The sequence below is a fragment of the Ambystoma mexicanum genome, chromosome 10 (genome assembly GCF_040938575.1).
Source record: "Ambystoma mexicanum isolate Mex_15411 chromosome 10, UKY_AmexF1_1, whole genome shotgun sequence".
Taxonomy (NCBI): Eukaryota; Metazoa; Chordata; class Amphibia; order Caudata; family Ambystomatidae; genus Ambystoma; species Ambystoma mexicanum.
Genome location: NC_090932.1, coordinates 1565404321 through 1565430772, shown reverse-complemented (window position 1 = coordinate 1565430772; position 26452 = coordinate 1565404321). Strand labels below are relative to the sequence as shown.

Genomic DNA, 26452 nt, shown 5'->3' with positions numbered 1-26452 from the left:
CTAGGCTTCTAGAGGCCCTAGATACTCTCTTTGGATTGATAACGAACGGTGCAAGTGAATCACGGACGGGACTGGTGGCAGCGATCGTTTCTTTGTGATTTTGAGCTCCTTTTGGCATTTAAGCCCGTTTCTCGCGTTTAGCCCAAAATGGTGGCCTGGCTCCCAAAATGGCCAGACCACGAGGCTCGTTGTCCTGTCCGCTGACCGTCTTGCCCCCTTCACCTTCCCCAGGTCGAGCCGACCCGGGGCCTTCCCTATTTGGGAATGTACTTTCCCGCGAAACACAGATGCTTTTGCGGGCTTCTACAGGCCTTGTGTGTGCCTCCAGGATGTGGCCGGGATGTCTGGTCGCAATACACATCCTGGGTGCCAGAGAGTCTAGTGTGTCTTGAATGCCTGGGACCTCCGTGGTCCGTGATAGGTCCACGTATGATGTGAGTGTTTTGTGAGCAGATCTCCCATTGGGTCCCCTCCGTTTTGGTGAGAAGGGAACCATGGATAAGAGGGGGCTGGAAACACCACTACCATGTCGATCTCCTGAGTTCTCACGAACAAAGGAATACAGGAGCCAAGTATACTGCAACCACGAGGCTGAACCGAGGAATTGCTGGTGACCCGCTGAAGGACTGCTCTTCTGCACTGCTGTTGCTTTGTGAAACCCTTTCTACCTCGGATCGAACGAGAAGGCCTGTACTGGTACTTCGACCCTTGGAATAGTGGGAACAACTATTCTCGGCATCTTCACCATCTCCTGCACGTAAGCCTTCGGAAGTATCTCTGGGCCATCCAGCAGACTGACCAGCCTACCCAGGAGTCTTGCTCTGTAACCGCCTTCAGGTTGTGTTGTATTACGAGTCCTTGTCACTCTCACCCGATTCGTACACTTGGCATTCCCAGGTCTGAAGTGAGTAGTGTACATTTGGCTGAAATACACACAGCCGCTCTGTTGCCCTGCTGTGGTAACAAACTGTGCGGGTTCACTGCATTTGGGACGTCCTCAACTCCTGCTGCTGCGGAATCTACACAACGCCGAGACGTCCCCTGCTCGTATCTGAACCTGCCAGCACCGAAACTGACGCGGAGAAGCCTGGGTCTGCCTGCATCGGGGACCAGTGAGTAGCATCGCTAGGAACTGGTCGCCCTCCTGCAGTAGCCCATAGCTTTTCCCCACTGTGTCTAACAGCATGCCTTTCCGTACTCGCGCTCTGCTTATGCCCACAGTGGAGGCTGCGCTTGAGTCGCGGAGCTCTGTTCATCTTCATTTGTTCACCGAACTAAACTGCCCGATTCCCTCGAAGAGACTCCCCTTTTTGCCCGTTGGCACCAGCGTGTGCAGGTACTTTTGAGCACAAGGCTCCACTCTTCGTAGGGCTTGGACTTCCTTTTAGTTAGGTGCCTCTGAAGGTGGACTGGGTCTAATTATTATTCGCACTGCCTGTTTTCCTCCCCAGCTAGGTGGTCTACACATTTTGTGCGTCTAACTCGTTAGACTCATTTGTATTTGTATATATATTGTATTGGTTTGGTATGTGTTGGTTTACTTGAGTTTTATTGTGATTTCTCGCTACGGTAAATGTTACAAAGGCCTTGTAATAAATGTGTATATATTTTTAATATAACACCTGCTTGGAGTAATTTGTAAGTGTCCTTGCTTTGTGTGCTCATTGCGGGCTTTCAGTCACCCTCACCCCTCTTGAGACCTAGTCTTGACCGCCGCAATCGCTACCCTGATTGGTCTGGCTTGTCCAGAGGTTACCCTGTTCCAAGAAACCAGGCTGGCCTTCTGAACCTCTGCCCCTCCAGGACAGAGTTCAGAAATCCGTCTTAACAAATTGGTGTACAGCGGTGTGATACGACTGAAGGTATCCAGTGTTGCGCACGAGCGAAGGCATTTCAAGTTATTCCTACCAGGACACGTAGTGAATTGTCGTAGTATAACTTTTAAAAGGCCATAGTCCTATCTAACAGTATGGAAACAAATACCTTGTTAACTTTAAATGCTTCTAAATCCGAAACATTGAAAAAGATGTGTGCGGAGAGAGCTGTCTCCTCTCAAGGCACCAAATTGGATATGATCCCAAGAATCGTGGCGTGGCAAGAAGCGCAGCTTGACGCTATAACTTCTGAGGACAGTGCGGAAGGAGGTGGGGCTGCTCTCACTGGTAGAACCGACGGTTCTGCCGCTGCACTGGTCCACCGCGACCACAAGGACAGGGAGGATGAGATGTCTAATGTTTCCTCAGCCAGTGTTGATGGGGAGGTCATGCTTGAATTCAAGACGCAAGAGCTGCTGTTTAGGCAGAAGGAGCTTGAGTTCAATATGGCCAACCTACAGGAAGAGCTTGAGTTCAATAGGGTCAAGCTAAACATCGAACAGGCAGAAAGACAGGGATCACCAGTTGGAACTGGCCAAGCTTCAGGTTGCAACTGGATCCAAGGGTCCTGGACATGGGTCTGGGGCCTCCTCTCATCCACGGTTTCCAAAAGATCTGCTCAGTGTGTATGAGGAAAAGAATGACATTATGGACTGGCTGAATACATTTGAGTATGCATGCGAAGTTCAACAAGTTAACAATGCTGATAAGATTGCCTGGTTACTCAGCAGACTACCCCATTCTGGCTGTAATGCCATTATGGAAATGTCGAAGGCTGAGCGAGCGGATTTCGCAATGTTAAAGCAAACTCTCATTTTAAATTTTGGAAAGACTCCTGCCCAATATTTAAAACGATTCCGAGAGTATAAGAAAAAAGAAGGTGGTACTTGGGTATCTTATGTAACCGAATCCTTAAAAAACTTGACTAGCTGGGTCGACGGTTATAAGGTTTCTACCTTTGAAGGCATGATAAGTCTTGTCATGCTGGAACATATTTTTGCATCTTCTTCCCCGGAGCTTAAGCAGCATTTGGCCGATTCAAAGGAGATAGATCCTAAGAAGCTGGCCATTGCCGCAGATTTATGGGTGTCACATCGAGTGTCCCATAAGGACAAAACTCATCCTGGTAAGCAGGAGGAAGGGAGAAAGTCCAAAGATAAGGAGGGTGGGGAATCTGATAAATCTTCTTCTCAAAAGGGCCACAAAAAGAAAAATAAGGGTAAGATACAAGAGAACTCACAGGGTAGTGGAGGCCAGCCTACGAAACAGAACTCTGGTTACAATAAGCCTCCCTATGTAAACAGACCCAATGGATCTTGTTTTGCTTGTGGAGCAACTGACCACGTGAAGGGGGATCCCCGGTGTAAGGTTAAACCTTTGGGGGTCCACTCCGCTAATCTGGCCTTCTCCTCCTACGAGGAAGAAGAGATTACAGGAGCATCCTTCTCCTCAGACTCCTTCCCCAGCGGCATAGAAGCTGAGGTAGTTTTAGTTTCCCTGGGTTCCTGGGAGCCTAAAGTCGCAGAGGCTTATGCTAGGATTCCAGATAATACCAAGCACTACTTTAAATACAGTGTGCTGATCAATGGAGTGGATACTCCAGCTCTTAGGGATAGTGGGTGCAGTCGAACTGTAGTGGATTCTACCTTGGTAGACTCAAAGGAAGTTGCCAGAGCTACTCTGATGCCCACTAAGTTGGCTGACGGCCCGCCGCGCATGTTTCCAGTAATACCTGTAAATCTTACTTTAAATGGTACAGCAGTCAGGATTCCAGTGAGCATTCAGAGAAACGTCCCAGGCAAGGTCTTGTTAGGCAATGATCTCAGAGCTTTAGGGCTCGTAGGAGACACTGCCGACAGACCCTGCACACGGTCTCAAACACGGGCAGCATTGGCCAAGACCAATACGCCGCCCCAGCCGAAGGGGAAACCCTAGGCGAAAGGAGTAAGCAAGTCAAGACGAGGGAAAGAGAACATTCCCCCGAGCTCGCCTACCACTGCGGTGGAGGAAGTTGGTCAATCGCCCGGGCCTGACGAGGAGGTGGCAATGCCTGAAGTATTTGACCCCAACAACCATCCTGAACTAAAAGACTTGTTAGTAGAAGGTGGTCCTGACAGGGAAGAATTCAGTAAAGGCCAACGTGAGTGCCCATCTCTGGAAGGCCTAAGGAGACAGGCCTGCTCACAGCTTGAGGATGAAATTCCTGGGACGCATCAGATTTATTGGGAAGGTGGACTCCTGTATAGTGAACCCACAGAGTCTACAGAAGGAGACCATAGGAGGTTGGTGGTTCCCCATGCTGTAAGACCCTTCCTCCTGCAGCTGGCGCATGAAGTGCCCCTTGCTGGTCACCTTGGTATTAAGAGGACCAAGCAAAGGTTATCCATGCACTTCTACTGGCCCAAGATGGGGGTGCAAGTAGAAAGTCACTGCAGGAGTTGTGCCTCCTGCCAGTTATCTGGTAAGAGTGGCTCAACAATCCAAGCTCCATTGGTACCACTCCGAGTTGTGGGAATACCATTCGAAAGGGTAGGGATCAACATCGTTGGTCCCCTTGACCCGCAGACATCCTCAGGCAATAGGTTTATCTTGGTGCTAGTCGACTATGCTACCAGGTATCCTGAGGCCATCCCATTGAAAACTGTAACTGCCAAGTCAGTTGCAATAGGGTTACTTGGAATCTTTACTAGGGTTGGCTTCCCTAAAGAAGTTGTGTCTGACAGAGGCAGCAACCTTATGTGAAAGTATATGCAGGCTATGTGGAAAGAATGTGGGGTCACCTACAAGTTCACTTCTGCATACCACCCCCAGACCAATGGTCTGGTGGAACGTTTCAACAGAACTTTAAAGAGCATGATTGGGGCTCTGGAAGAACCTCAGAGAAGAAAATGGGATCTTCTTTTACCATGCTTACTGTTTGCCTACCGAGAGGTACCACAGGAGGGTGTTGGCTTCAGCCCCTTCGAACTTCTGTTTGGTCATCCTGTATGGGGACCCTTAGCCATAGTCAAAGAGGGATGGGAGATGCCCACTCCCCCTCTTACTACCAACATAGTAGATTATGTGCTGGGGCTCAGAAAACGGAGGGTACTTCTGATGGGCTTGGCTAGTGATAAATTGAAGGCAGGACAAGCGCTGGTGAAACATTGGTAGGACCAGAAAGCTTCCCTCATCAACTTTACACCTGGTCAGCAAGTCCTGATCATGAATCCCATAAGGCCTCGAGCTTTACAGGACAAATGGTCAGGCCCTTACACAGTGGTGGAGCCCCTGGGTGAGGTTAACTATTTAGTGGACCTTGGAAGGCCTGGACAGGCTCCAAAAGTGTTCCACGTAAATAGGCTGAAGGCTTTCGTCCCAAGAGTCGAAATCGCAGCACTGCTACTGGCTTCAGATGTTGAGGAAGAGGAGTCTGAACCTCTCCCCGACCTGTTCCAAAGCGGCCCTTCAGATAGCTCCTTTAAGGGTGTCCGAGTGGCCCCTCACCTGACTTCTAATCAGCAGGCTGAGGTGAAAAGTTTGCTTAGGCAGTTTTCTCCCCTGTTTTCACAGTCGCCTGGTTTGACACCTTGGTGCAAACATAACAGACACAGGAGACAGTGTACCCACCAAAAGTACGGGATACAGGATGTCAGACAAAGTACGCTCTTACATTAAGACCGAGGTCAACAAGATGTTAGACCTTGGGGTGATTGAACCCTCAAGTAGTCCTTGGTCCAGCCCTGTGGTTTTGGTTCCAAAGGCAGGCACTTCTGAATTGAGGTTCTGCGTGGATTACAGGGCTCTGAATGCTGTCACCAAGACAGATGCACACCCCTTGCCTCGAACAGATGAGCTGGTGGATACTTTGGGTGCCTCCAAGTACCTCAGCACGTTTGACCTCACTGTGGGCTATTGGCAAATAGCTTTAGCAGAACATGCCAAGGAGAAGACAGCGTTTTCTACTCCAGACGGCCTTTACCAGTTCAGGGTAATGCTGTTCGGGTTGAAGAATGCACCTGCCACTTTTCAGAGACTTGTGAATCATGTGTTGAAAGGGTTGGACGAATTCTGTCTTGCATATCTGGATGATATAGCAGTTTTCAGTGCCACCTGGGAAGACCATGTGAAATATCTCGGGATTGTGCTCCAGGCTCTTCAGAAAGCACACCTGACCATAAATGCTAGTAAATGCCAGATTGGACAAGGCTCAGTGGTTTACCTTGGAAATGACGTAGGTGGAGGGAGGATACAGCCTCTTCCCAGTAAAGTACAAGCAGTACAAGACTGGCCTACCCCCACTGCACAGACCCAAGTGAGAGCCTTCTTAGGACTCACGGGGTACTACCGCAATTTCATGGCAGACTATGGCACCATAGCTGCCCCTCTGACTGCCCTCACTACTCCGAAGAAACCCAAGAAGGTAACTTGGACCGACGAGTGTGAGAAGGCCTTTAACGGCTTAAAAGAATCCTTGTGCCAGGCCCCTGTCCTCAGGGCCCCTGATTATCAAAGACCTTTTATTGTGCAGACGGACGCCTCTGACACTGGGATAGGAGCTGTACTATCGCAAGTAGATGAGAAGGGTAAGGAACACCCTATTGGTTTTTTTTTTTTTTTTAACTTTGTTTTTTTTATTGACAGTATACATACAAGGAAGGGTGCATTCGCAGTCCCATCCTGCCATATAATAAACAGACAACATTGTCGACCTTTTTTCTTTTTTTTTTTTTTTTAACTTATGATCCCATCCCCCACCCCCTCCCTCTCCACCCCCCCAACTTTTGCACCAAACCAAGTCTCGAGGTCTTGCGGGGTATAGACATCGCCGAGAGCACCTTTAAACATTACTATATACATTGTTGCAAGTGTTGACATCGTGGGGTCTGCTTGAGTCAAGGTAAACTGAGGGTCAAGAACCAACTTCAGAAGCAGTACCAATAGGGCTGCCCAGGGTACATAAGGAAGCCTGCTTTTTATAAACGCATCGATACACAATCATCGTGAAGGAGCACTGCCATCCATTCCTGGGTAAAATCTGGGATTGTGTCATTTCTCACTGCTGTGAGCTTTTCATAAGTAAAAATCGCACGTAATTTACAAAGCCACTCCTCCTTGGATGGTGCCAGTGCGCTTTTCCACTTTTGGGCCAGCGCCAGCCTCCCCGCCCTCAGCATGGCCCCAATGACCCTCGGAAAAGCGTTCTGTTCCGACTCCGGCGTGGGGACGTTCAGGAGGATCTCCAAGGGGAGGTGGGAAGGGGCGAACCCCTCTATGTCTTTTATCCAACTGAGGAGTTCCGACCAATACACCTGAATAACCGGGCATCCCCACCACATGTGCCACCACGTGCCCCTCTGGAGACACATCCTCGGGCAGAAGGGAGAAACCTCTACAAACATTTTAGACAGGGTAGCCGGGGGGCGATGCCAGGAGTGGAGAATCTTAAAGCTGTGCTCCATGGCGGCAGTGTACAGGGAACCCGTGAATATTGATTTAAATATTGCCCTCCATGTGTGATCATCCAGCGTCGTATTTAACCTCTCCTCCCAGATTCGCTTAAAGGGCTGTCTGCCCTCCAGGTTAGCCGTTATCAGTGCCCTGTAGAACTTAGACAGGGAGCCCTTCCGGGTGGTGCTTTTAGCTATTACCTCTTCAAAGGGGGTAAGGGAGCGTTTTAGGCTGTCAGCCCACCTTGGGTGAGTCAGGATTCCCTTAAGGCGAAGATATTCAAAGATCGAGGGCGGTTTGTCGCCCAGCGCCTCACACAGTTGGTCGTAATCTATGAAACCCTCCTCCCGGGACAGGTGGGAGACCCTTTCCAACCCCATGTCCGACCACGCTTGAGTGTCTCGGAAACCTCTGGTGTCCAAGTTAACAGGAGGTCCCCACAGGGAGGTCAGGGGGGACGGCCAGGATGACAGTACTTTGTTGTCTTTACTCGGCTTCCAAACTGCCCATAGGACCGCTAATGTAGGGTGTGTTCTAAGGTGGGGGGGTAGGGTTTTGGGAGAAGCCCATAACAGATCTCTGACTTTTTTTGGGTGCGTGTGGGTGTCTTCTATATACGTCCAGTACGTCCTCATGTCTTCCCTCATGTGTTCCAGCATCACCCGGAGTTGAGCCGCCTTATAATACAACCTAAAGTCAGGGAGACCGAATCCACCGTGTGATTTCGGGAGGGTCAAGGTAGAGAACTTAACTCTCGCTCTTTTCCTAGCCCATATAAACTGCAATATTCGAGACTGCAAAACCTCGAAGAAGGCCTCAGGGATCACCACAGGGAGGGCCGCGAAGAGGTACAACAAGCGAGGCAGTACATTCATTTTGACCGTGACCATGCGCCCAAACCAGGAGAGAGTGAGTGGTGCCCAGCGCTTGAGATCATTGCTAATCTTGGCCAAAATTTCCGGGAAATTACACTGATACAATAGTGAAAGGTCTCTGGGAATACAAGTACCCAAGTACCCAGTGGACACTCGTTCAATTCTTACCCCTATTATTTCAGAGCTGTTCCCAATATCGCGCTCCCATGGACCCATAGGCATAATGCTTGACTTAGACGCGTTCACCTTAAGTCCCGAAAATGCCCCGTAATGATTTATGAGCTCAAATAATCTGGGCAGTGATATCTGGAGGTTGGTCAAGTAGCCCAGGATGTCGTCTGCAAACAACGAGAGTTTAAACTCGCAGTCCTCACAGCGTATCCCCGAGATTTCCCGATCTGCTCTGATCGCAATTGCCAGAGGCTCCATTGCCAGAGCGTATAATAGGGGTGAGAGGGGACAGCCTTGTCGGGTTCCTCTGGACAGTGCCAGGGGATCCGATGTGCCACCATTGACCAAGACCCTTGCTTTAGGACCATTGTAAAGTGCTGAGACCCACTTACAGAAATTTTCCCCCAGACCCATTTTCTGAAGAACTCTGCCCATGTAAGGCCATTCGACACGGTCGAAGGCTTTTTCGGAGTCTAATGCCAGCAAATAGCCCTCCACCCCTTGTCTAGATGCTTCGTGCATGAGGTCCAGAGTCTTACGTATATTATCCGAACCCTGGCGTCCCGGAATGAAGCCTACCTGGTCGCCGTGTATTAAGGAGGGGAGGAGCCCTGCCAGTCTGCTCGCCAGAAGTTTAGCCAGGATTTTAACATCCACGTTAAGGAGGGATATAGGTCGATATGATTGGCATTGGGAGGGGTCCTTCCCCTCCTTGGGGATCACCACTATCAATGCGGACATCATCGAAGGTGGTAGGCTGCCCCGATCCATAGCCGAGTTAAACATCTTGGCCATAAACGGGGCCAACGTAGACCGGTAGGTCTTATAAAATTTGACTGTGAACCCATCGTCCCCAGGGGCTGTACCACTCTTCAAGGAGGATATGGTGTTTATTATCTCCTCCGGGGTTATGGGGAGTTCCAGCGTGCTTGCTTTTTCTGGGGTGAGGCCGGGAATTGGGAGCGAGTCCAAAAAGCTATCTATATCGGTTCCGTCTCCTGCATACTCCGAGCAATACAGGTGCTGATAATAGAGCCGAAACTGTTCAGCAATTTTACTGTCTCTAACCGTCGAGCCCCCCTCCGGAGTGCGGATGGAGTTCACCCTTCTGCTGTTTCTGAGTTCGCGTAGCCTCCAAGCTAGTATTTTATCCGCTTTTTCCCCCTTTTCCATATACTTCTGCTTTAGAAAGGCCAGCTTTCTTTCCGTTTGACCCATCTGGAGATCGGCCAACTCTGCGCGCAGTCTTTGAAGCTCCTCCCACTTTCCGGGGAACATTTGTGACTTTAATTTCCCTCCCGGCTGAATGGCCTCTATCTTTCCTTTCAATAGTTTCTCCTCATGGTCCCTCTCCCTCTTTTTCCTCGAGCCTGTTGCAATGAGAACGCCTCTAATGGTGGCCTTGAATGCCTCCCAGACACCCTCCTCCCCAACCTCCCCATTATCATTTATGGAAAAATATTCTGTAATATCTGTTAGGAGGGATTGGCGTACCTCTTTGTCATGCAGTAGGAGATCGTTACATTTCCATAGGGAGCCAGGCGGCGGAGCCGGGGGGACCCCCAGTTTTATTCTGACCAAGTCATGGTCCGTCCAGGGAACAACCTCTACCCCTGAGTCTGTGACCTCTCCCCGGAGCGAGGTATCCACTAGAATATAATCAATGCGGGAAAATGTAGCGTGTGGTCTGGAGAAAAATGTAAACTCAGGGTCATGTCCTCGCTTAGTGTAGTGTGTATCACTTAAACCTAGATCTTCATTAACTGTTTGGAATACCTCAGCCATTTTTTTATGGAGTCTCCGGTTGGGACATGGATTGGGCGATTTCCTGTCTCTTTCAGGGCTGAGAACCATATTAAAATCCCCTCCAACCATTAAGGTGCCCTCTGAGAAGGCCACGACTTTCTCCCTCATTCCCATCCAAAAGCCATCCTGGGCCTCGTTTGGGGCATATACACAAACCAGGGTGAACAACCGGCCCCTCACCTCCCCCTTGACCATGAGATATCTCCCCTCCGGGTCTGCCCTCTGGGCTTTGAGTACAAAGTGTGCCCCCGGGGAAACCAGTAATGCTACTCCCCGTTTCTTAGTTGGGAAGGAAGCTGAATAGGTTTGTTCAATCGTCTTAGCTCTCAATTTCGGTTCTTTGCCCCTAACCCAGTGAGTCTCCTGCACAAAAAGAAAATGGAGTCGGAGCCTTGTAAACTCCCTCACCAGCATTGACCTTTTGGCGGGGGAGTTGAGCCCCCGTACATTTAACGAGCCCACAGTCAAAAACTGTAGAGAGTCATCCATTATAGCGATAGTAAGAGCTCATGTCTCTCTCCACCAAGCAACTACTTGCAGTGCTCCCGCAATACTTCCGTCCCCCGCTATACTCGAAAGACCAACTTATATTAACATTACCACCCCAAGAACTTGGCTTGCCCCAGCTCAAACCCCTACGAACACACCCCAACTTCTTCCTCCCCCCTCCCCCCTCCTCCCTGAACGCCTGGTGAACCAGCGGCTTCATCCTGTCGCTGAACCAGGCCACCAGTGTCTCCCCCCTCCGGGCTCTTGAACTCTTCAAATACCCACAACTTGAGCCCCCCACCCCCACATGCGTCCAAATCGCAAACTTTTGCAGCGCCCCCCCTTTCCAGGTTAGAGTACAAACTTGGCCTTGAAGCATCCTTTGGCTCCTCAAGTGTCAGATTGGCTAGGGGATACCGGATTCACTCTCCTGAACTTCCTGTGACCTGGGACTTTACGCCTCTCCTGTGAGGCCTTTATCCTCTTCGGGCCGATCGGGTCTCTTACACTCTCTTGCTCTCCCACGTCCTTGTTCGGTTCACCCAGGAGTTCTCCCGACACCCTGCGAATGTCATCCTCCGTAACCAGTGCGTATTTGTATCCCTCCAGCTCGAAGGAGAGCGAGAAGGGGTATCCCCATCTGTATCGAACCCCCTTGGTCTGTAGCATTTTCGTTAGTGGGGAGCACATTCGCCTCCTCGCCAGGGTGAAGGCGGACAAATCTTGATACACCGATATCCGGGCTCCCTCCCAGTCAACTGGGCCCCTCTTACGTGCCAGTTCCAATATTTTGCTTTTCTCTGAGAAGTAATGGAATCGCACGAGAATGGATCTTGGTCCTCTATTGGCCGCCCCCGCTCTGTGGGCTCTGTCGATAGTTGGCTCGTTCGTATTTGCACCCTCAAAAAGAGTTCCCACCACCGCGTTCACAGCTTTGATGATGTCCATTTGCGTTTCCCCCTCCCTTTCTGGGAAGCCCAGAAAGCGCAGATTACAGCGGCGTTCCCGATTTTCCAAGTCGTCAAGCTTTAGGGAGCATTTCTCTTCTCTCCTCTCGAGCTCCGACAGGCGCATGTCAAATTGAGTTTCAAATATGTCATTAGAGGCTGTGTTATTTTCGAGCGTTTGGACCCTATCGTCTATATTGTCCACCTTTTTATCGAGGGTGTCTAGCCGTATCGCTATATCCGCTCTGAAGCCTCTTATTTCCTCCAGTAGGGCTGCCATACCTTTGGTGACCGAATTAGTATCTGACAGTTCCTGGTGGGTTGGGGCAGCCATCTCAGGGCCGGGCGGCGGGCTCAGAGCTTGACGTCGAAATCTCTGGAGGGCTTCTTTCCAGTTCATGGGCTCGCCCCAGCCATCTCCATTAGGTCTCCACCTGAGCGGTTCAAATTTAGTGAGCTGCTTCGCTGTGCCACTTTGGAACTCCCGAGGGGAGGCAACCAGGGGTGTACACCGTAGTACGCCTAAACTTCGTGTACCCTGTTCGGATGGGGGGTTAGTGGAAGCCCACCTCCAGGCCGCCGACCGCAGGGGGCAGTCTCTCTCCGCCTCCGCCTCCTATCGGGGTATTTTTACTTAATGTGCTCTCCTGGAGGTGTCCGCTTTGGTGGGGCCCAGCAGTCGGCAGATGGTAGCCGGGTTAATCCCCCTCCTCCCTGAGTGCTGTTCCGTGGGTTGGGGCCTCCCCCTCCTAATGCAGAGGGTCTCCTGGTTGTGGTTCCCCGCTCCCCAGAAAAAAAGATGACCAGTCCGCTGGGGGGGGGGCGGTGTTCCGGCTCCCTCACCCCACACGTGGAGGCCCGCGTTCCCGGGGTCGCCTTGTGAGGGCTAGACGGGCGGGTGCCTACTATCAAGTTGGGGCCTTCTTAGCCCACAGCGTGTGCTCGCCCGGGGTTCCCTTGGGCCTATGTGCCGGGGATCCGGGCCCGCAGCCTCGTCCGCTCCACCAGGTGTCGGGTTGGGACGAGCCAAGGGGGTCTAAGTCTCTGCAAGCTCTCACCTGGGTGTCAGCGGGGGAGGGGACCGACGCGGACCTCGGATCCTCGCCGCTCGGTGCGCCGCCGAGCCCGCTCTCCTTCTCGCCGCCGCTCCTCAGCCTCCCGTGTCACTTGCTCCTGTTCGGCTTCTCCCGGGGTGTCAGTCCAGCCGCCAGCGCTGTCTCCGCCAGTTCACAATTGGGCCCCAGCTCGGCCGCGGCTCTCCGTTAATTTCTCTCGGAGCCGCGGCGCGGGTGGGGGCGGGGCTCTTTCCCCTTCCAGTCTGCAGACGCCAGAACTCGGCGAAAACTGCTCGCCCAGAGCTCAGAGTTGGGGCGCTTGGGGGCTCCAGGGCATACGCAGGCCGCGGGGGGGGTCGGCGTCTCACTTTTGGGGGTCGGGGGGGGGCTCAAGTCCCTCTGACAGCGCCCTACGGGAGAGACCAGTGCGGATGCGTCAGTGCATCTCTGCGCCCCCTGGTGGATCCCACCCTATTGGTTTTATTAGACGCCAGCTTAAGGACAGAGAGCTCAGATGGTCCACAGTGGAGAAAGAATGTTTCTCTGTTGTATGGGCCTTACGGAAACTGAGGCCCTACCTCTATGGGACCCACTTCACTGTGCAAACTGACCATAAGCCCTTAGTGTGGCTAATGAACATTAAGTGAGAGAATCCAAAGTTGCTTAGGTGGTCCATAAGTCTACAAGGCTTCGACTTCACTATTGAGCATAGGCCAGGTGTCCAACATAGCAATGCTGATGGGTTGTCCAGAATGTTTAACCAACCTGAACAAGAGAGTCATCTAGGCGTGGATTAGTTCCCCCTGTCCATAGTCTGGGAGGGGCGAGTGTTAGGAACGATTTCTTAATTGTGGGTAATTTTCCTTCCATGTGGCAACCCCTAAACTTTTTGCTGTTGTTTTCACCAGGATCTAGACTTTGCCAGAGAAGTGCAGCCTTCTGCCGCACTCCTCTGGGCTTTCGCTCCATTCTTACGGGGAAACTGACATGCCCTTAAGACAGTCAGTACCGGGAAGCGTTGTTTTCCGTAGTTTCTTTATCATGTTGCAGCTTTCGCGCAACATGACACAAGAGGGCACTGTAAGCTAAGTTACTGCTCTCTTGGGTCTCTCGTCTTCTACAGGCCCTAGATACTCTCTTTGGATTGATAACGAACGGTGCAAGTGAATCACGGACGGGACTGGTGGCAGCAATCGTTTCTTTGTGTTTTTGAGCTCCTTTTGGCGTTTCTTGCGCTTAGCCCAAAATGGTGGCCTGGCTCCCACAATTGCCAGACAACGAGGCTCGTTGTCCTGTCCGCTGACCGTCTTGCCCCCTTCACATTCCCCAGGTCGAGCCGACCCGGGGCCTTCCCTATTTGGGCATGTACTTTCCCGCGAAACACAGATGCTTTTGAGGGCTTCTACAGGCCTTGTGTGTGCCTCCAGGATGTGGGCTGGGATGTCTGGTCCCAATACACATCATGGGTGCCAGAGAGTCTAGGGTGGTGTGAATGCCTGGGACCTCCGTGGTCCGTGATAGGTCCACGTATGGTGTCAGTGTTTTGTGAGCAGATCTCCCATTGGGTCCCCTCCGTTTTGGCGCGAAGGGAACCGTGGATAAGAGGGGGCTGGAAACACCACTACCATGTCGATCTCCTGAGTTCTCACGAACAAAGGAATACAGGAGCCAAGTATCCTGCAACCACGAGGCTGAACCGAGGAATCGCTGGTGACCCGCTGAAGGACTGCTCCTCTGCACTGCTGTCGCTTTGTGAAACCCTTTCTACCTCGGATCGAACGAGAAGGCCTGTACTGGTACTTCGACACTTGGAATAGTGGGAACAACTATTCTCGGCATCTTCACCATCTCCTGCACGTAAGCCTTCGGAAGTGTCTCTGGGCCATCCAGCAGACTGACCAGCCTACCCAGGAGTCTTGCTCTGTAACCGCCGTCGGGTTGTGTTGTATTACGAGTCCTTGTCACTCTCACCCGATTCGTACACTTGGCATTGCCAGGTCTGAAGTGAGTAGTGTACATTTGGCTGAAATACACACGGCTGCTCCGTTGCCCTGCTGTGGTTACAAACTGTGCGGGTTCACTGCGTTTGGGATGTCCTCAACTCAACTTCTGCTGCTGTGGAATCTACACGACGCCGAGACGTCCCCTGCTCGTATCTGAACCTGCCAGCACCAAAACTGATGCGGAGATGCCTGGGTCTGCCTGCATCGGGGACCGGTGAGTAGCATCGCTAGGAACTGGTCGCCCTCCTCCAGTAGCCCACAGCTTTTCCCCGCTGTGTCTAACAGCACGCCTTTCCGTACTCGTGCTCTGCTTCTGCCCACAGTGGAGGCTGCGCTTGAGTCGCGGAGCTCTGTTCATCTTCATTTGTTCACCGAACTAAACTGCCTGATTTCCTCGAAGAGACTCCCCTTTTTGCCCGTTGGCACCAGCTGTGCAGGTACTTTTGAGCACAAGGCTCCACTCTTCGCAGGGCTTGGACTTCCTTTTAGTTTGGTGCCTCTGAAGGCGGACTGGGTCTAATTATTATTCGCACTGACTGTTTTCCTCCCCATCTAGGTGGTCTACATATTTTGTGCGTCTAACTCGTTAGACTCGTTTGTATTTGTATATATATTGTATTGGTTTGGTATGTGTTGGTTTACTTGAGTTTTATTGTGATTTCTCGCTACGGTCAATGTTACAAAGGTTTTGTAATAAATGTGTATATATTTTTAATATAACACCTGCTTGGAGTAATTTGTAAGTTTCCTTGCTTTGTGTGCTCATTGCGGGCTTTCAGTCACCCTCACCCCTCTTGAGACCTAGTCTTGACCGCCGCTATCACTACCCTGATTGGTCTGGCTTGTCCAGAGGTTACCCTGTTCCAAGAAACTAGGCTGGCCTTCTGAACCTCTGCCCCTCCAGGACAGAGTTCAGAAATCCGTCTTAACACACACGTACTAGATTATACGCATCCCTGAGGTCCAACTTGGTGTACACTGAAGCATGCGTGAGACGATCTAATAGAGGCATAATGAGAGGTATAGGATACCTATCCTTTTTGGTGATGGCATTCAGGCGTCGATAGTCAACACATGGGCGGAGGTCTCCCTCCTTCTTTGGGACAAAGAAGATGGGACTGGTCGCTGGGGATGAAGATGGGCGTATGTGACCCTTACGTAGGGATTCTTGAATGTAAGCTTTCAAGGTCTGTTCCTCAGTGGGAGATAGTGAGTAAATACGACCCTTTGGGACAACAGAACCTGGTAGTAACTCAATAGGACAATCGTACATCATATGAGGTGGAAGGATTTCCGATGAGCCCTTATCAAAGACGTCCAGGTAGTCCCGATAGGGCTCCGGAATTGTCTCTGCTACAAGACCAACAATGTGTGTGTCCACCAAGGGAATGGAAGAGGGTTCCAAGGAGAGTTGTGAAACAGTACTGAGGAGTTGAGCTGGAGTGTTCCCAGTTGGAGGTATAGTGAGGCAAAACTCCTGGCAAACTTCTGACTCAAAAACCACAGAAGCTGTCTTCCAATTGATCAAAGGGTTGTGCAGGTGCAACCAAGGAATGCCTAAAATAAGGCCATATTGAGGCATGGATATCAGGTCAAAATTAATGGTTTCTTTGTGGGTAGTTTGTATGACCAAAGTGAGAGGTGCTGTCTGCTGTTTAACTGGGCCAGAAACTAACAAACTCCCGTCTATAGTCTGCACGGGTTCTGGTCAGGTCTTAGTGATGAGAGGGAGATTGAGTGTGTGGGCAATATTGATATCTATGTAATTACCAGTGGCACCAGAATCAATGATGACGGTAACTGAATGTGAGACCTCAGTACTGGGTTGTAACAATGCATGTACCATCACGGGTATGATGGTGCCAAACGCAGGTACCTGGTCCGGGGAATGACATAGCGCTCGAACCCGCCCCGGGATCTATGGTCGAGCTGCCCGAAAACCCTGAGTTTTAGCCTTTGGGCGACGTGGACATTCTTTCACAAAGTGACCAATCAACCCACAATAATAGCAAGCATTGTCCACCCTCCTGCGTTCTCTTTCCGTGGGAGTCAAAGGGCTACGTAGGCCTCCAACTTGCACACATTCCGAAGCAGACTCGGAATGAGAGGATACTGCAGAAGGGATAGAACCAGAAAACCCAGCTTCAGCTTTCCGTTCTGAGCGTCTGGCATCGACCTGGAGAGCCAGATCCAGATCCACTAAATCGGGGAACGATGTGGGGAAGGAGGGAACTACTGATAGTGCATCTTTCATAGTGTTGTTCCGACCCTTGTAGAACACAACGGCCCTCTTGCTCTCGGGCCATGAAGTCTCAGCTGACAGTTCATTGCATTTTGTGATATATTCAATGAGTGTTCCCCTGCCTTGATGTAATTCTAATAGTTCTAGATCCCTGGATTGGGCTTTGTGACGGGTGTCAAAGACACGTGACATTTCGGTCACCAGGAGGTCAAAGTCGTATAATGCCGGGTTATCATTCTCAAGAAGTGGGTTGGCCCAGGCAGCGGCTGTACCAGATAAATGTGACAACAGAAAGGCAGCTTTAGCAGTAGGATCGGGGAAGGAGGTAGGTCGACACAGAAAGTGTAACTTGCACTGATTGATAAATGTGCGGAACTTGGTGGGATCTCCCTGGAATCTTTCAGGTGCAGCCAATGGGAAAGGGGTGGGTAGAATCATGGGAGCAGGAGTGGCTGGGCTTGGGGCCTGGGGAACTGGGGCAGGTGGTGCTGCGTTCCCGAACTCAGCATCTGCAGGTTAAGGGTTGCGGGTACTCTGAATAGCATCTAAGCGCTGGTGAAGGGCTGTGGTGGCTGCAGCCATGTCTGCTCTTAGTACTGTGATCGCTTGAACCATAGCTGCCATGGGATCATCCGTGGTACCCTGAATACTCTGTACAACAAGGAATGGCTTCACAGTCTGTCAGGTTGCTTGATTGTCGTGAAGAGTATGATACCTCCGTCCCCAAGTACCACAGAGAGAGAATACAAGATTACTCCCTATGCGATCATTGAGGCCACAGGTTGGTAGTTCTTGAAGCCCGGAACCACGGAATGTCGAAACCCAAGGCAGCTGTAAAGGAAAACCTTTATTAGCAATCAAATGAGTACAGTACAAGCAAACAAGCAGGATAAAGAGCAGTGCTTACCTAAGGTGATGGGTGATGGAGCCCAGAATCATATGATGGGTGATAATTCCGTGGAGGGGCACGTGAGCTGGTTTCCCCGATGAGAATAGGGAGAAGAACTGTAAACTGGGTATAGACCCAACCTGCCCTCCTGTAAGTGATGAAACGAAAGGACCAAAATCCAAAGTACTTGGTAACGTAATGCAGTGAAGAGGAAAATGTCAAGTCCATTCAGGGTAATCCAAGACAGTCCAAAAAGCGTTCTGAGTTCAAATGATCCAGCAAACAGAGCCAAAGGACGTGAGCAAAGCAAATTCCGAATAACAGTCCAAGAGTCAAGAGCCGTGAAACACAAAGTATCCGAACGCCGTACAGAGTCCTCCAAAGAACAGCTGTGAAGCGCGGAAGTGCGTAAGTTCAGCGCTTAAGTAGTTGATGCTTCCGCGTCACATGATCTGCGAGTGAGATGGATGAACGCATCACGTAACCTCCAAGCGCGACACGTGAGCGTTGTTTAGATCTCAATGATCGCGGAAATGACTTTCTGCGCGCAGCGTCCTGCAGCTGGCGTCTGCGAGCTCCCTCCTGCAGACGCCATGGCAGACGCCAGTGAAGGAACGGGGAATCCCTGAGTCTGCATATGTGGCCCTTGGGGTAAACCCGATTATGTGACACCCGTCCACTGTGAGTGACAGGAAATGGGAACCTGGCTGGGGTAACCCATTGTGCATTGATGCATTGTGAGTGTTGTCTGTCCTAGATGTTTGTGAAATAGGGACGGAATGAGAGGATAGCGTGACACTTGCTCACAGAGTTGCTTTTCCCACCAGAAGACGCTTGCTCACAGAGATTTCCTTCTCCCACTGGAAGATGCTTGCTCACAGAGAGTTCCTTCTCCCACCAGAAGATGCTTGCTCACAGAGTTGCTTTTCCCACCAGAAGACACTGGCTCACAGAGTTCCTTCTCCCACCGGAAGACGCTTGCTCACAGAGAGTTCCTTCTCTCACTGGAAGATGCTTGCTCACAGAGATATCCTTCTCCCACTGGAAGATGCTTGCTCACAGAGAGTTCCTTCTCTCACTGGAAGATGCTTGCTCACAGAGAGTTCCTTCTCCCAATGGAAGACGCTTGCTCACAGAGAGTTCCTTCTCCCACCGGAAGACGCTTGCTCATACAAAGTACAATCCATGAAAGCAAGCACATTTCCTACAGCTCTTGTAGTGCTGCGTGGAGGTCGCTGCATGCACCAAGGAAACAACTGGGCTTTCTGCTGTGGTCCACTTGTTAAAGGCTTACCTGGGACACGGTGGCCAACACCTGCCAACTTGCAAAGCATCTGCACATTTTCTTTCAAGTGTAATTTAAAATCAAGAAGTATATTTGATAAAGGAGATTGACAAGGGGGTGCGAAGAAAGCAATGTAAATATGAAAGGTCATTTCCAAATGCATTTAAACGAAATGAAATCTTTTCAAATGAAAGAGTCATTATTTAGCTGCAAATTCAATCTTTCTACCACACAAAAGTAACATCTAAAGTGCTTTTTTCCCCATTTGTGGGGGAATCTCCCATACAATAAACATAAGTGGGTCACTGCAATCATTTGAGTGTGAGACATTATAAATTACTACATTATTTCCTTTCTAGGTTCTATAGTATTTGGGTTGGGGCAGCTGGCCCTTTCCCGAGCTGGCGTTCCCTTTTTAAGCCACAGCCTGCACTCTACAGACCATGCCCAACACTTTTAGGCCACGCCCTTTGCCACAGTCCACCTCGATTTCACACCCCACTTAAAGCACTGAGTGCGTATCTTTGAATTCAACATCACTGTATTTCTGCCACTCGCACTTCAGTTTCCGCCAGGTGTTTGTGCTTCTCCCAGAGTTCAACACTTGTCCCCAGCTGTCTCCAGCATCCCCCCTTTACATTTATACCTGCAAACATGTAACATGATTCTATGTAAGAGTTCACATGCTATGAGACAGCACAACCCTTCATATATGCTAAACCCGTTGAATTTTGCACACAATGCTAGGTAACTCAATGCATGTATGTATTTATTTACTTATTTATTTATAGTGCCTGAGCCCGCAGGCATCAGGGCGCATGATGGAAAAAAAATCCAGAAAACACAAAGTCAGAGTCTAATTCCAGGAGCTATTCAAACAGTGTCCGCATTGGCCTCATCTAGGAAGAGCTCTCCCCCAAACACCATTAATAGCAGCTTCAAATGCACCACCTGGACGATTTGGACACATTTCACCAACTGCGCACCTTGGCTGCACTTGCGGCTTAATCAATGGCTGCATGAACCATCAGGCAGTCCTCAAGCTTGAGAAAGCATGCAGACCATTGTCCCGGCCAAAAAAGTGGCAGACTTAAGTTCTTTGCTTTTTTGGGACATATGTCCAATGGAAATGTAATCAAGCTCTACAAAGAGCATAGGTGGAGCGCATCCCACAGGGTCTGTCCCATCAGCTGGTTTTCCACTTTCCTCCTTACCGCTGTGTTAAGTCAGAAGGAGAAGGCAAACCACTCTGTCATTTTACACGTCTTTATTTAAATAATAAGAAAAAAATGCTTTACTATACCCAACCTATGGGGTTCCCTACTGTAAGAAAGGCATGGCATCAAAGTAAGACAGACACAAGTGATCACAGTTTAAATGTGTTTATTAAACTGTAAAATGGGTGAGATAAACGCCTGATCTAAAGCTAAATCCAAGATGGGAGCAAGCTACGACCATCAAATAATAAGAATAACTTCCGAGTGGAGTCTAGTCAAATAAACAGGGCCTATACTAAGAAACGTATTGCCAATCCTTACCGCTAGGTTATAAAATAGTGTGGGATAAAGTTCATAAGAAAAAAAAGAAGTGTTCACAAAATGATACATCAGGATGTTATGGCCGGGGTCTCCCTGCCCTACATTTTTAGTATGGGACAAGGCGGGACTCTCGAGCAGAGCATACTCCTGGGCTTCTCTGGCACAAGCTTACAGTTCATTTTCTCAGTATCAGGGCCTTCTGTGCCCAAGTCTCTTCCTCATCTGAAGTCTCTTGCTTCAGAGGGCCTGATATGCCAAAATAACAAAACAAACGTTCCTTCTCTTAACCTTCATGCTGGGTGATTACCCTCCACGCTTGGATCACCCTCAGCCGGGCTCCGATCCTTCTCTCAGTCGTTAGCTTCCCTCAGTCGGGCTGAGACCAACCACTCACTGTGGACATCCCTCAGTCAGGTTCATACTTGTCATTACAATGTTGTTCACTTAGCTTCTTCATAATTTTACTCATAACGTCCCTTAGTCGGGTATACTATCGCCTTTCAATCACCATATCCTTATTTATAATATTCACAAGTCTCAATGGATTTTTAAATAACCCTGGTTTAGTGAGGACCCCTCATCCGGGCTCAGACCTTCCAAACCACTTGCTGGTCTTAAAACGGAGACTTACGAAGGGCGATCTCGTCTTGCTAGGTCACTCTGTTAGCCTAAGGCAATCGTGGGCTTCATACATTCTCAGTTCGCACAGCGTTTCCCTCAGCCGGGGCGCAAACACCTGTTTCACAATATCAAAACTCCTGCAATGGTCAAGGACTTTCGATTGTAAAGGGATTTGACTTGACCCTTGTATGACCACCTTAACACCTTATATCGGCCTTCCCTATGGCATCTTGGTACTTGTAGTTTCTTTATTCACAGTGTTCAACACAGTTTCAACACAGTCTCTTTGCTCAGGAGAGAGGTACCACCTTCAACTGGCGCCGGACCACTCTATATCTGGTACCAAGTTTGTTCACAAAAGACCTCTTGTCTATTAATTTTCTTTATGTTGCCACTGCAACCTTGAGCCTAACACAGTCCGGTCAACTATCAGGTTCTTCCGACTTACCGGTTGTGCTGAACCTGTTGGCGGTTCCTTTGCCTCTGGAGTCAAGGACGGTACCACGATGGCAACCTCATCTCCCCGCCCTGGCTATCAATGCGGGAGGGTACCATGTACCGCTGACATCAGTCAAACCATTGTCCAGCTGCGATTCCCGGTCTTATGCTTCTTTCATCAGAGGCTTTACAGGTCTGGTTGAAAAGGGCAAGGGCAACTCCCTCCTTGACGTCCTTTCAGGTCTCGCCGCCTTTCTCCTCCATTTGAACTGCCATCCTGAAATGGCTGCTTCCTCATGCGTTCGGCCTTGCTCAGAGTGTGCTCTTGTGCTCTGCCTTTTATCCTTATGGGCGAGGGAAAGGGTAGTCAGGTGTGTGTAGTTGCCGGACTCTGCCTGACCTTTATGTTGGGACATGTCAGGTAAACAGCTCGGGTATTAGTCTGCTGTAGTTCACGCTGTGAGAAAGTGTTTGTGTCAAAAAGAGGGCGGGCTAGAGTTTCTACATATCCTACTAGGCAGGATGGGGAAAAGGTGTTACAAGGAAGGGGATACTGTGTCTCAACCTTCGGTGCCCCACTTACACTCCCTGAAGACCCCTCATCCAGGTGATCCTCCCACACTAGTCCACCCCCAGAAACTGGATCCAATAGCGATGGCCGTGTCCTGGCCACCTGGATGGCAGATCCCCGGGGACTAGTGAGTGAGACACCTTCAGCTTTCTCACACTACCTACTCAAACTAACTAAGGTGCTCGTTGTCTGTAGTGAATTGCAAACTAAACGGTCTGTCTTCCGTCCAACTCAAAGCTATTCTGTCCCTACCACTATGCAAAAAACAACAAAAAGCCAGGAGAATGACTTCTGCTGGAAAGGCGTCTTCAGCTTCTGAACAATACAAGTCTATGATATCTGTGCTTGGTTTTTATATGCAATCTTCGAATATTGTTGAGCTATATCTTTGAGTAACTGATATATGGGAGTTTTCCCAGTCTCTCTTTCCCCTACTTTCTTTCTGATTAGGCCTCTTCATTTTAGCCTTGTGAGCGTTAGGAGTCCTGGGCAAAAGGCTCTCTTTATTGTTTCTTTAAGTCCTTCTCTTCCTTGTTCCACTAGGGAGAATGGCTCCCCCTTCATATCCTTCTTGTTCTTAATGTTATTCTGTTTCTTCACTTCTTGGTGTATTAGACAATGAGTGTCATATTCTCCTCCTTCGGACTCGCTGTCTTCTTTGGGGCCTTTCTTACTCTGTAGCCACTTACTGGGACGAGTAGGCTGAATCACAGAGTATTCTTTACTCTTCTTAACTTCTGACCAAGAACTGCGATGAATAGGATGGTCGCACTCTCTGTTGCCGTGATCCCTCCCGGGTCTCCAGCCGTCCCAGTTACCTTCTTTCACGGGTTATGGCCTCGCGGGACCTATTCTCAGGAGTGGGACCTCCCACAACCTCCAAATGACTCGCTTTCTCATTCAGTTCGAATCATGCTCCTCTTCTTCACAGTATTCGTGAAGGGTTGTTTTTCAAGAGGAAACTTGAATTCTCTATGACAATTGCACACAGTGGTCTGACTTGGTGGCCTTGCCGTGGCATTAGAGAAAGGGGCTTTTGGGAGTTCCTCTATAGAACAGGAGTCCCTATCCCTCAGGGGGGGGTCTCTCCATGTGAGGTCCTGCTTACTGCCACCCCTAGGGGATTATTGTGTAGGAGGCTCACCGCCGTAGCCTCACAAGGGAAGACTCCCTCCCTGGGTATAAGTGACCGAATCCCACGATTCATCGGTGCAACTGTTTTGGTTTTTACAAATTATCAACCTACTCGTTAAACCGATTACCCTAAAAATTGACCTTTCATGTCAACCCCTTCCCACATTATTCTGCAACCCACCCCGGCAGTAGTGTACCAGCCATTCCTGCATTTGGTATAAATGAACCCAATGTGGAGCTTGTTGTACGAGTATGTATGGGGTTCATACAGCGCACACCTTGCTGGGACGCAACACAGTGATGTACAGAGGAAACACAGGTTGGCGGGAGTTGGGGTGGGCCGAGGGAGAGGGGGTCTGCAGGCTTTCCTGATGTTCTCTTCTATCACCCCTAGCACCTCTGTTCTGCTCAGAGCACCGCCGAACCACGCCTAGCATTAGTGAGTGCATCCATGCACTCCATGTTTGCTCTAGTCTAAACCGTAAGGCTGTCCTTAGACACATCCCGCTAATGTATGACATGTCCCAGTGGCATTCATGCACCACTTGTCCCGCTGTCAAGCTTGGATGGCACATTGAAGGTTGGTTTGGTTGGTGCGTTACACCTGCCATGTGTGCTGCTGCCAGCCTAGTGGGGGCCTTCATGTCTAGCTCTCACAGACTCCCCTGCACCTTGCCCCCATATCCCTGTCATACTACAACTTTTGTACCTCCAGCACTCCCTTAATGTCCATGCACTTGAACCGTGTGGCACAATGTCCCTGTGAATTTTGCTTTGTCCACCAGTACTTGAAACTCCATGCGTGCATTCCCCATGTAGGGTGTCCTGAGGACTTCCAGCTAGGCTTGCACTTTATCAATCCCATACATACATAGAACATGTCAAGAATGGCAATGCCCAGCTCTCAATAGTCATGAGAACCATTGAGAAATCGGAATACTTCCACTAACCCTCCCTTGTACACTGTTATCAGGTGGCATTCATTGTAAGTACACTTCTCTGGTTTGCATCAATTAATTCTTTGCACCCCTTTTATCCCATCACCCTGACCTCAACAATGACCCTCTCCATTCTCACCTGTCATGCGCCTTCTCATCGCTTAGGCTGCCTATCTTTGCCATCTGCGTGCTCCTCTTCTCTCTGGCCCACTCTGCGCCGCTTTCCTTGCGTTTCTACTGCGTGGGCCCTTCCAGCGGCACTGTTAAATCGCTCCTTCTGCCTGATCACTCTGTGCCAGGAGCTTCCCCCTCTCCTTACTTCCTTTTTTGCTGCCCGCCACCATGGGCTTAATTTCCATCACTGCTACACCATTTCCTTTCCATCCAGTGGTCGAAGTGTAAAAAAAAAAGCGGTGGAACTATGTTCCCCTGCCCTGCCACCTTCTACAATCGCACCAGCCACCCCCCACTCCCTAGGGACCCCATACCCAACCTCCCCACAATGCAAACACCATACCTTCCTTTTCTCCACTGCACCCCACACTGCTGTGTTTACAACAGTTCTATTAAGACAAATGAGAACACAACGGAAGAAAATGCAGCATTTAAATAACTACCATTTATTTATTTATTTATTTAATACATTTATATAGCGCACCTTACCCTCAGGCAACTGGGTGCTTGACTTAAGAATACGGTTAAATGTGAGATACTTGGTTACACAGTACAGTTGTATATGATCAACAGGGATCAGGGTGCTTGATATTAGAAATACGGTTACATTTGACAAGCTTGGTAAGACAGTGCAATTGCATGCAAATGTGGTGACACTCAGGGCAGATGCACAATTTTGTTAAGCAGTGTTTGTCAGGTTTGCAGTCAGTTGGAAGGCAGGGGAGGCTTAGTTGGTCATTTTCCCCCATGGCATGCTGCTTTAAACAGACTCCCCCTTCTAATCACCCGCCAATCCCACCTCTTATGGCTACAGCCACAGACCTCTCTGGCCATTACCTGTACAGACACGGTGTCTGCAGAAATCCAGGATTAATAGCAGTAGGCACGTACCAGTGAGAAAGGGGCTTTGTGACTGCTTGACAATGAGCGTTATGTCCCAAGCAGTCTATACAAAGGAAAAACAATAAGCCAACACCTGCAAGATAGCTCAGCACGATGTGCCACTGGAGTGTTACCCACATCCTGTCTTGGTTTTCGCTCACCCTTCAACACTGTATTGGGCTCTCTTGTCTTATACACGGGTCCTGTTTCTATTTCCCCTCCTCTCATGACACACCTGCATTGGAGGATTCCTATTTATTTTTGTCCTGCCCACCAGGCTCTTCCATGACACGTTACCTTCCCGCTCTCCGCACTTCCCCTATTAACCCGTTACACCACGCGTTCTGGGGGTGGCCATGTGCAGTGATGGACTTCTAGACTGAACCAAGGACCTCTGTCAGGGCTCGGGGTCATTACTTTCCAAGCACGCCCCAGAACACGGGGTTTAGCGCTATTAGCACCAGCTTATTTCGCTGGGTACTAATCGTTTTTTTTTGTCCGTTAAATATGTGGCATTTGATGGTTGGGCACGTGCAGTGGTACGCCCATCCATTAGAAGGAAGATCAGGCTGACACAAGATGGCCGTCATGATGACACCAGAGGCAGTCAGGACAGAGTCCCTTCTTTCTTACCGTGATGGCATACTGAAGGAGGAGGGAGGATGGAGGAGGAGCATGTGTGCGGGTTTGGCCGAGAGGTAACTAGGAGTGGGGGACTTGTAAGGGTAGATGTGCCGGTGTGGAGGAAGAGAGTGAAGATGGGAGCAGAGTGCCGGCTACCTGGTGGTGCACTTTTCAGCATTCCTAGAATGCGGGATTATACTAGGGATTCAACCAAGCATTCCAGGGCACTGATTGGTTGGCATCCCATGTACTGGGTGCTAATAGGTTTGTGAGTTCTCATCACCTGCAGATAGAAAAGGGACAGGATTCTCTGGGGACGCTGTACCTGATCCGTGTGGAAGGAGTAAGGGTTAGTCCCATGCCTGGACTTGGGGGGTGGTATTTACAGAGAGCTGAGACGTGGAATGGGGTGCAGGCTGTGGCAAGCTTATGCTGCAAACACAATATGCAACAACCCACTGAACAC

General features: G+C 49.9%; 1 protein-coding gene across 1 annotated transcript in view; it reads right to left on the bottom strand.

Annotated features, from left to right (window-relative positions):
- GGT1 (gamma-glutamyltransferase 1) overlaps positions 1 to 24518 on the bottom strand; it is a 417662-nt gene extending 393144 nt beyond the window's left edge. The window contains exon 1 of the mRNA XM_069619870.1: positions 24446 to 24518. Within this exon, the coding sequence (XP_069475971.1) occupies positions 24446 to 24489 (44 nt within the window). The 5' untranslated portion in view covers positions 24490 to 24518. The remainder of the gene's footprint in view (positions 1 to 24445) is intronic.
- Positions 24519 to 26452: the final 1934 nt, after the last annotated feature.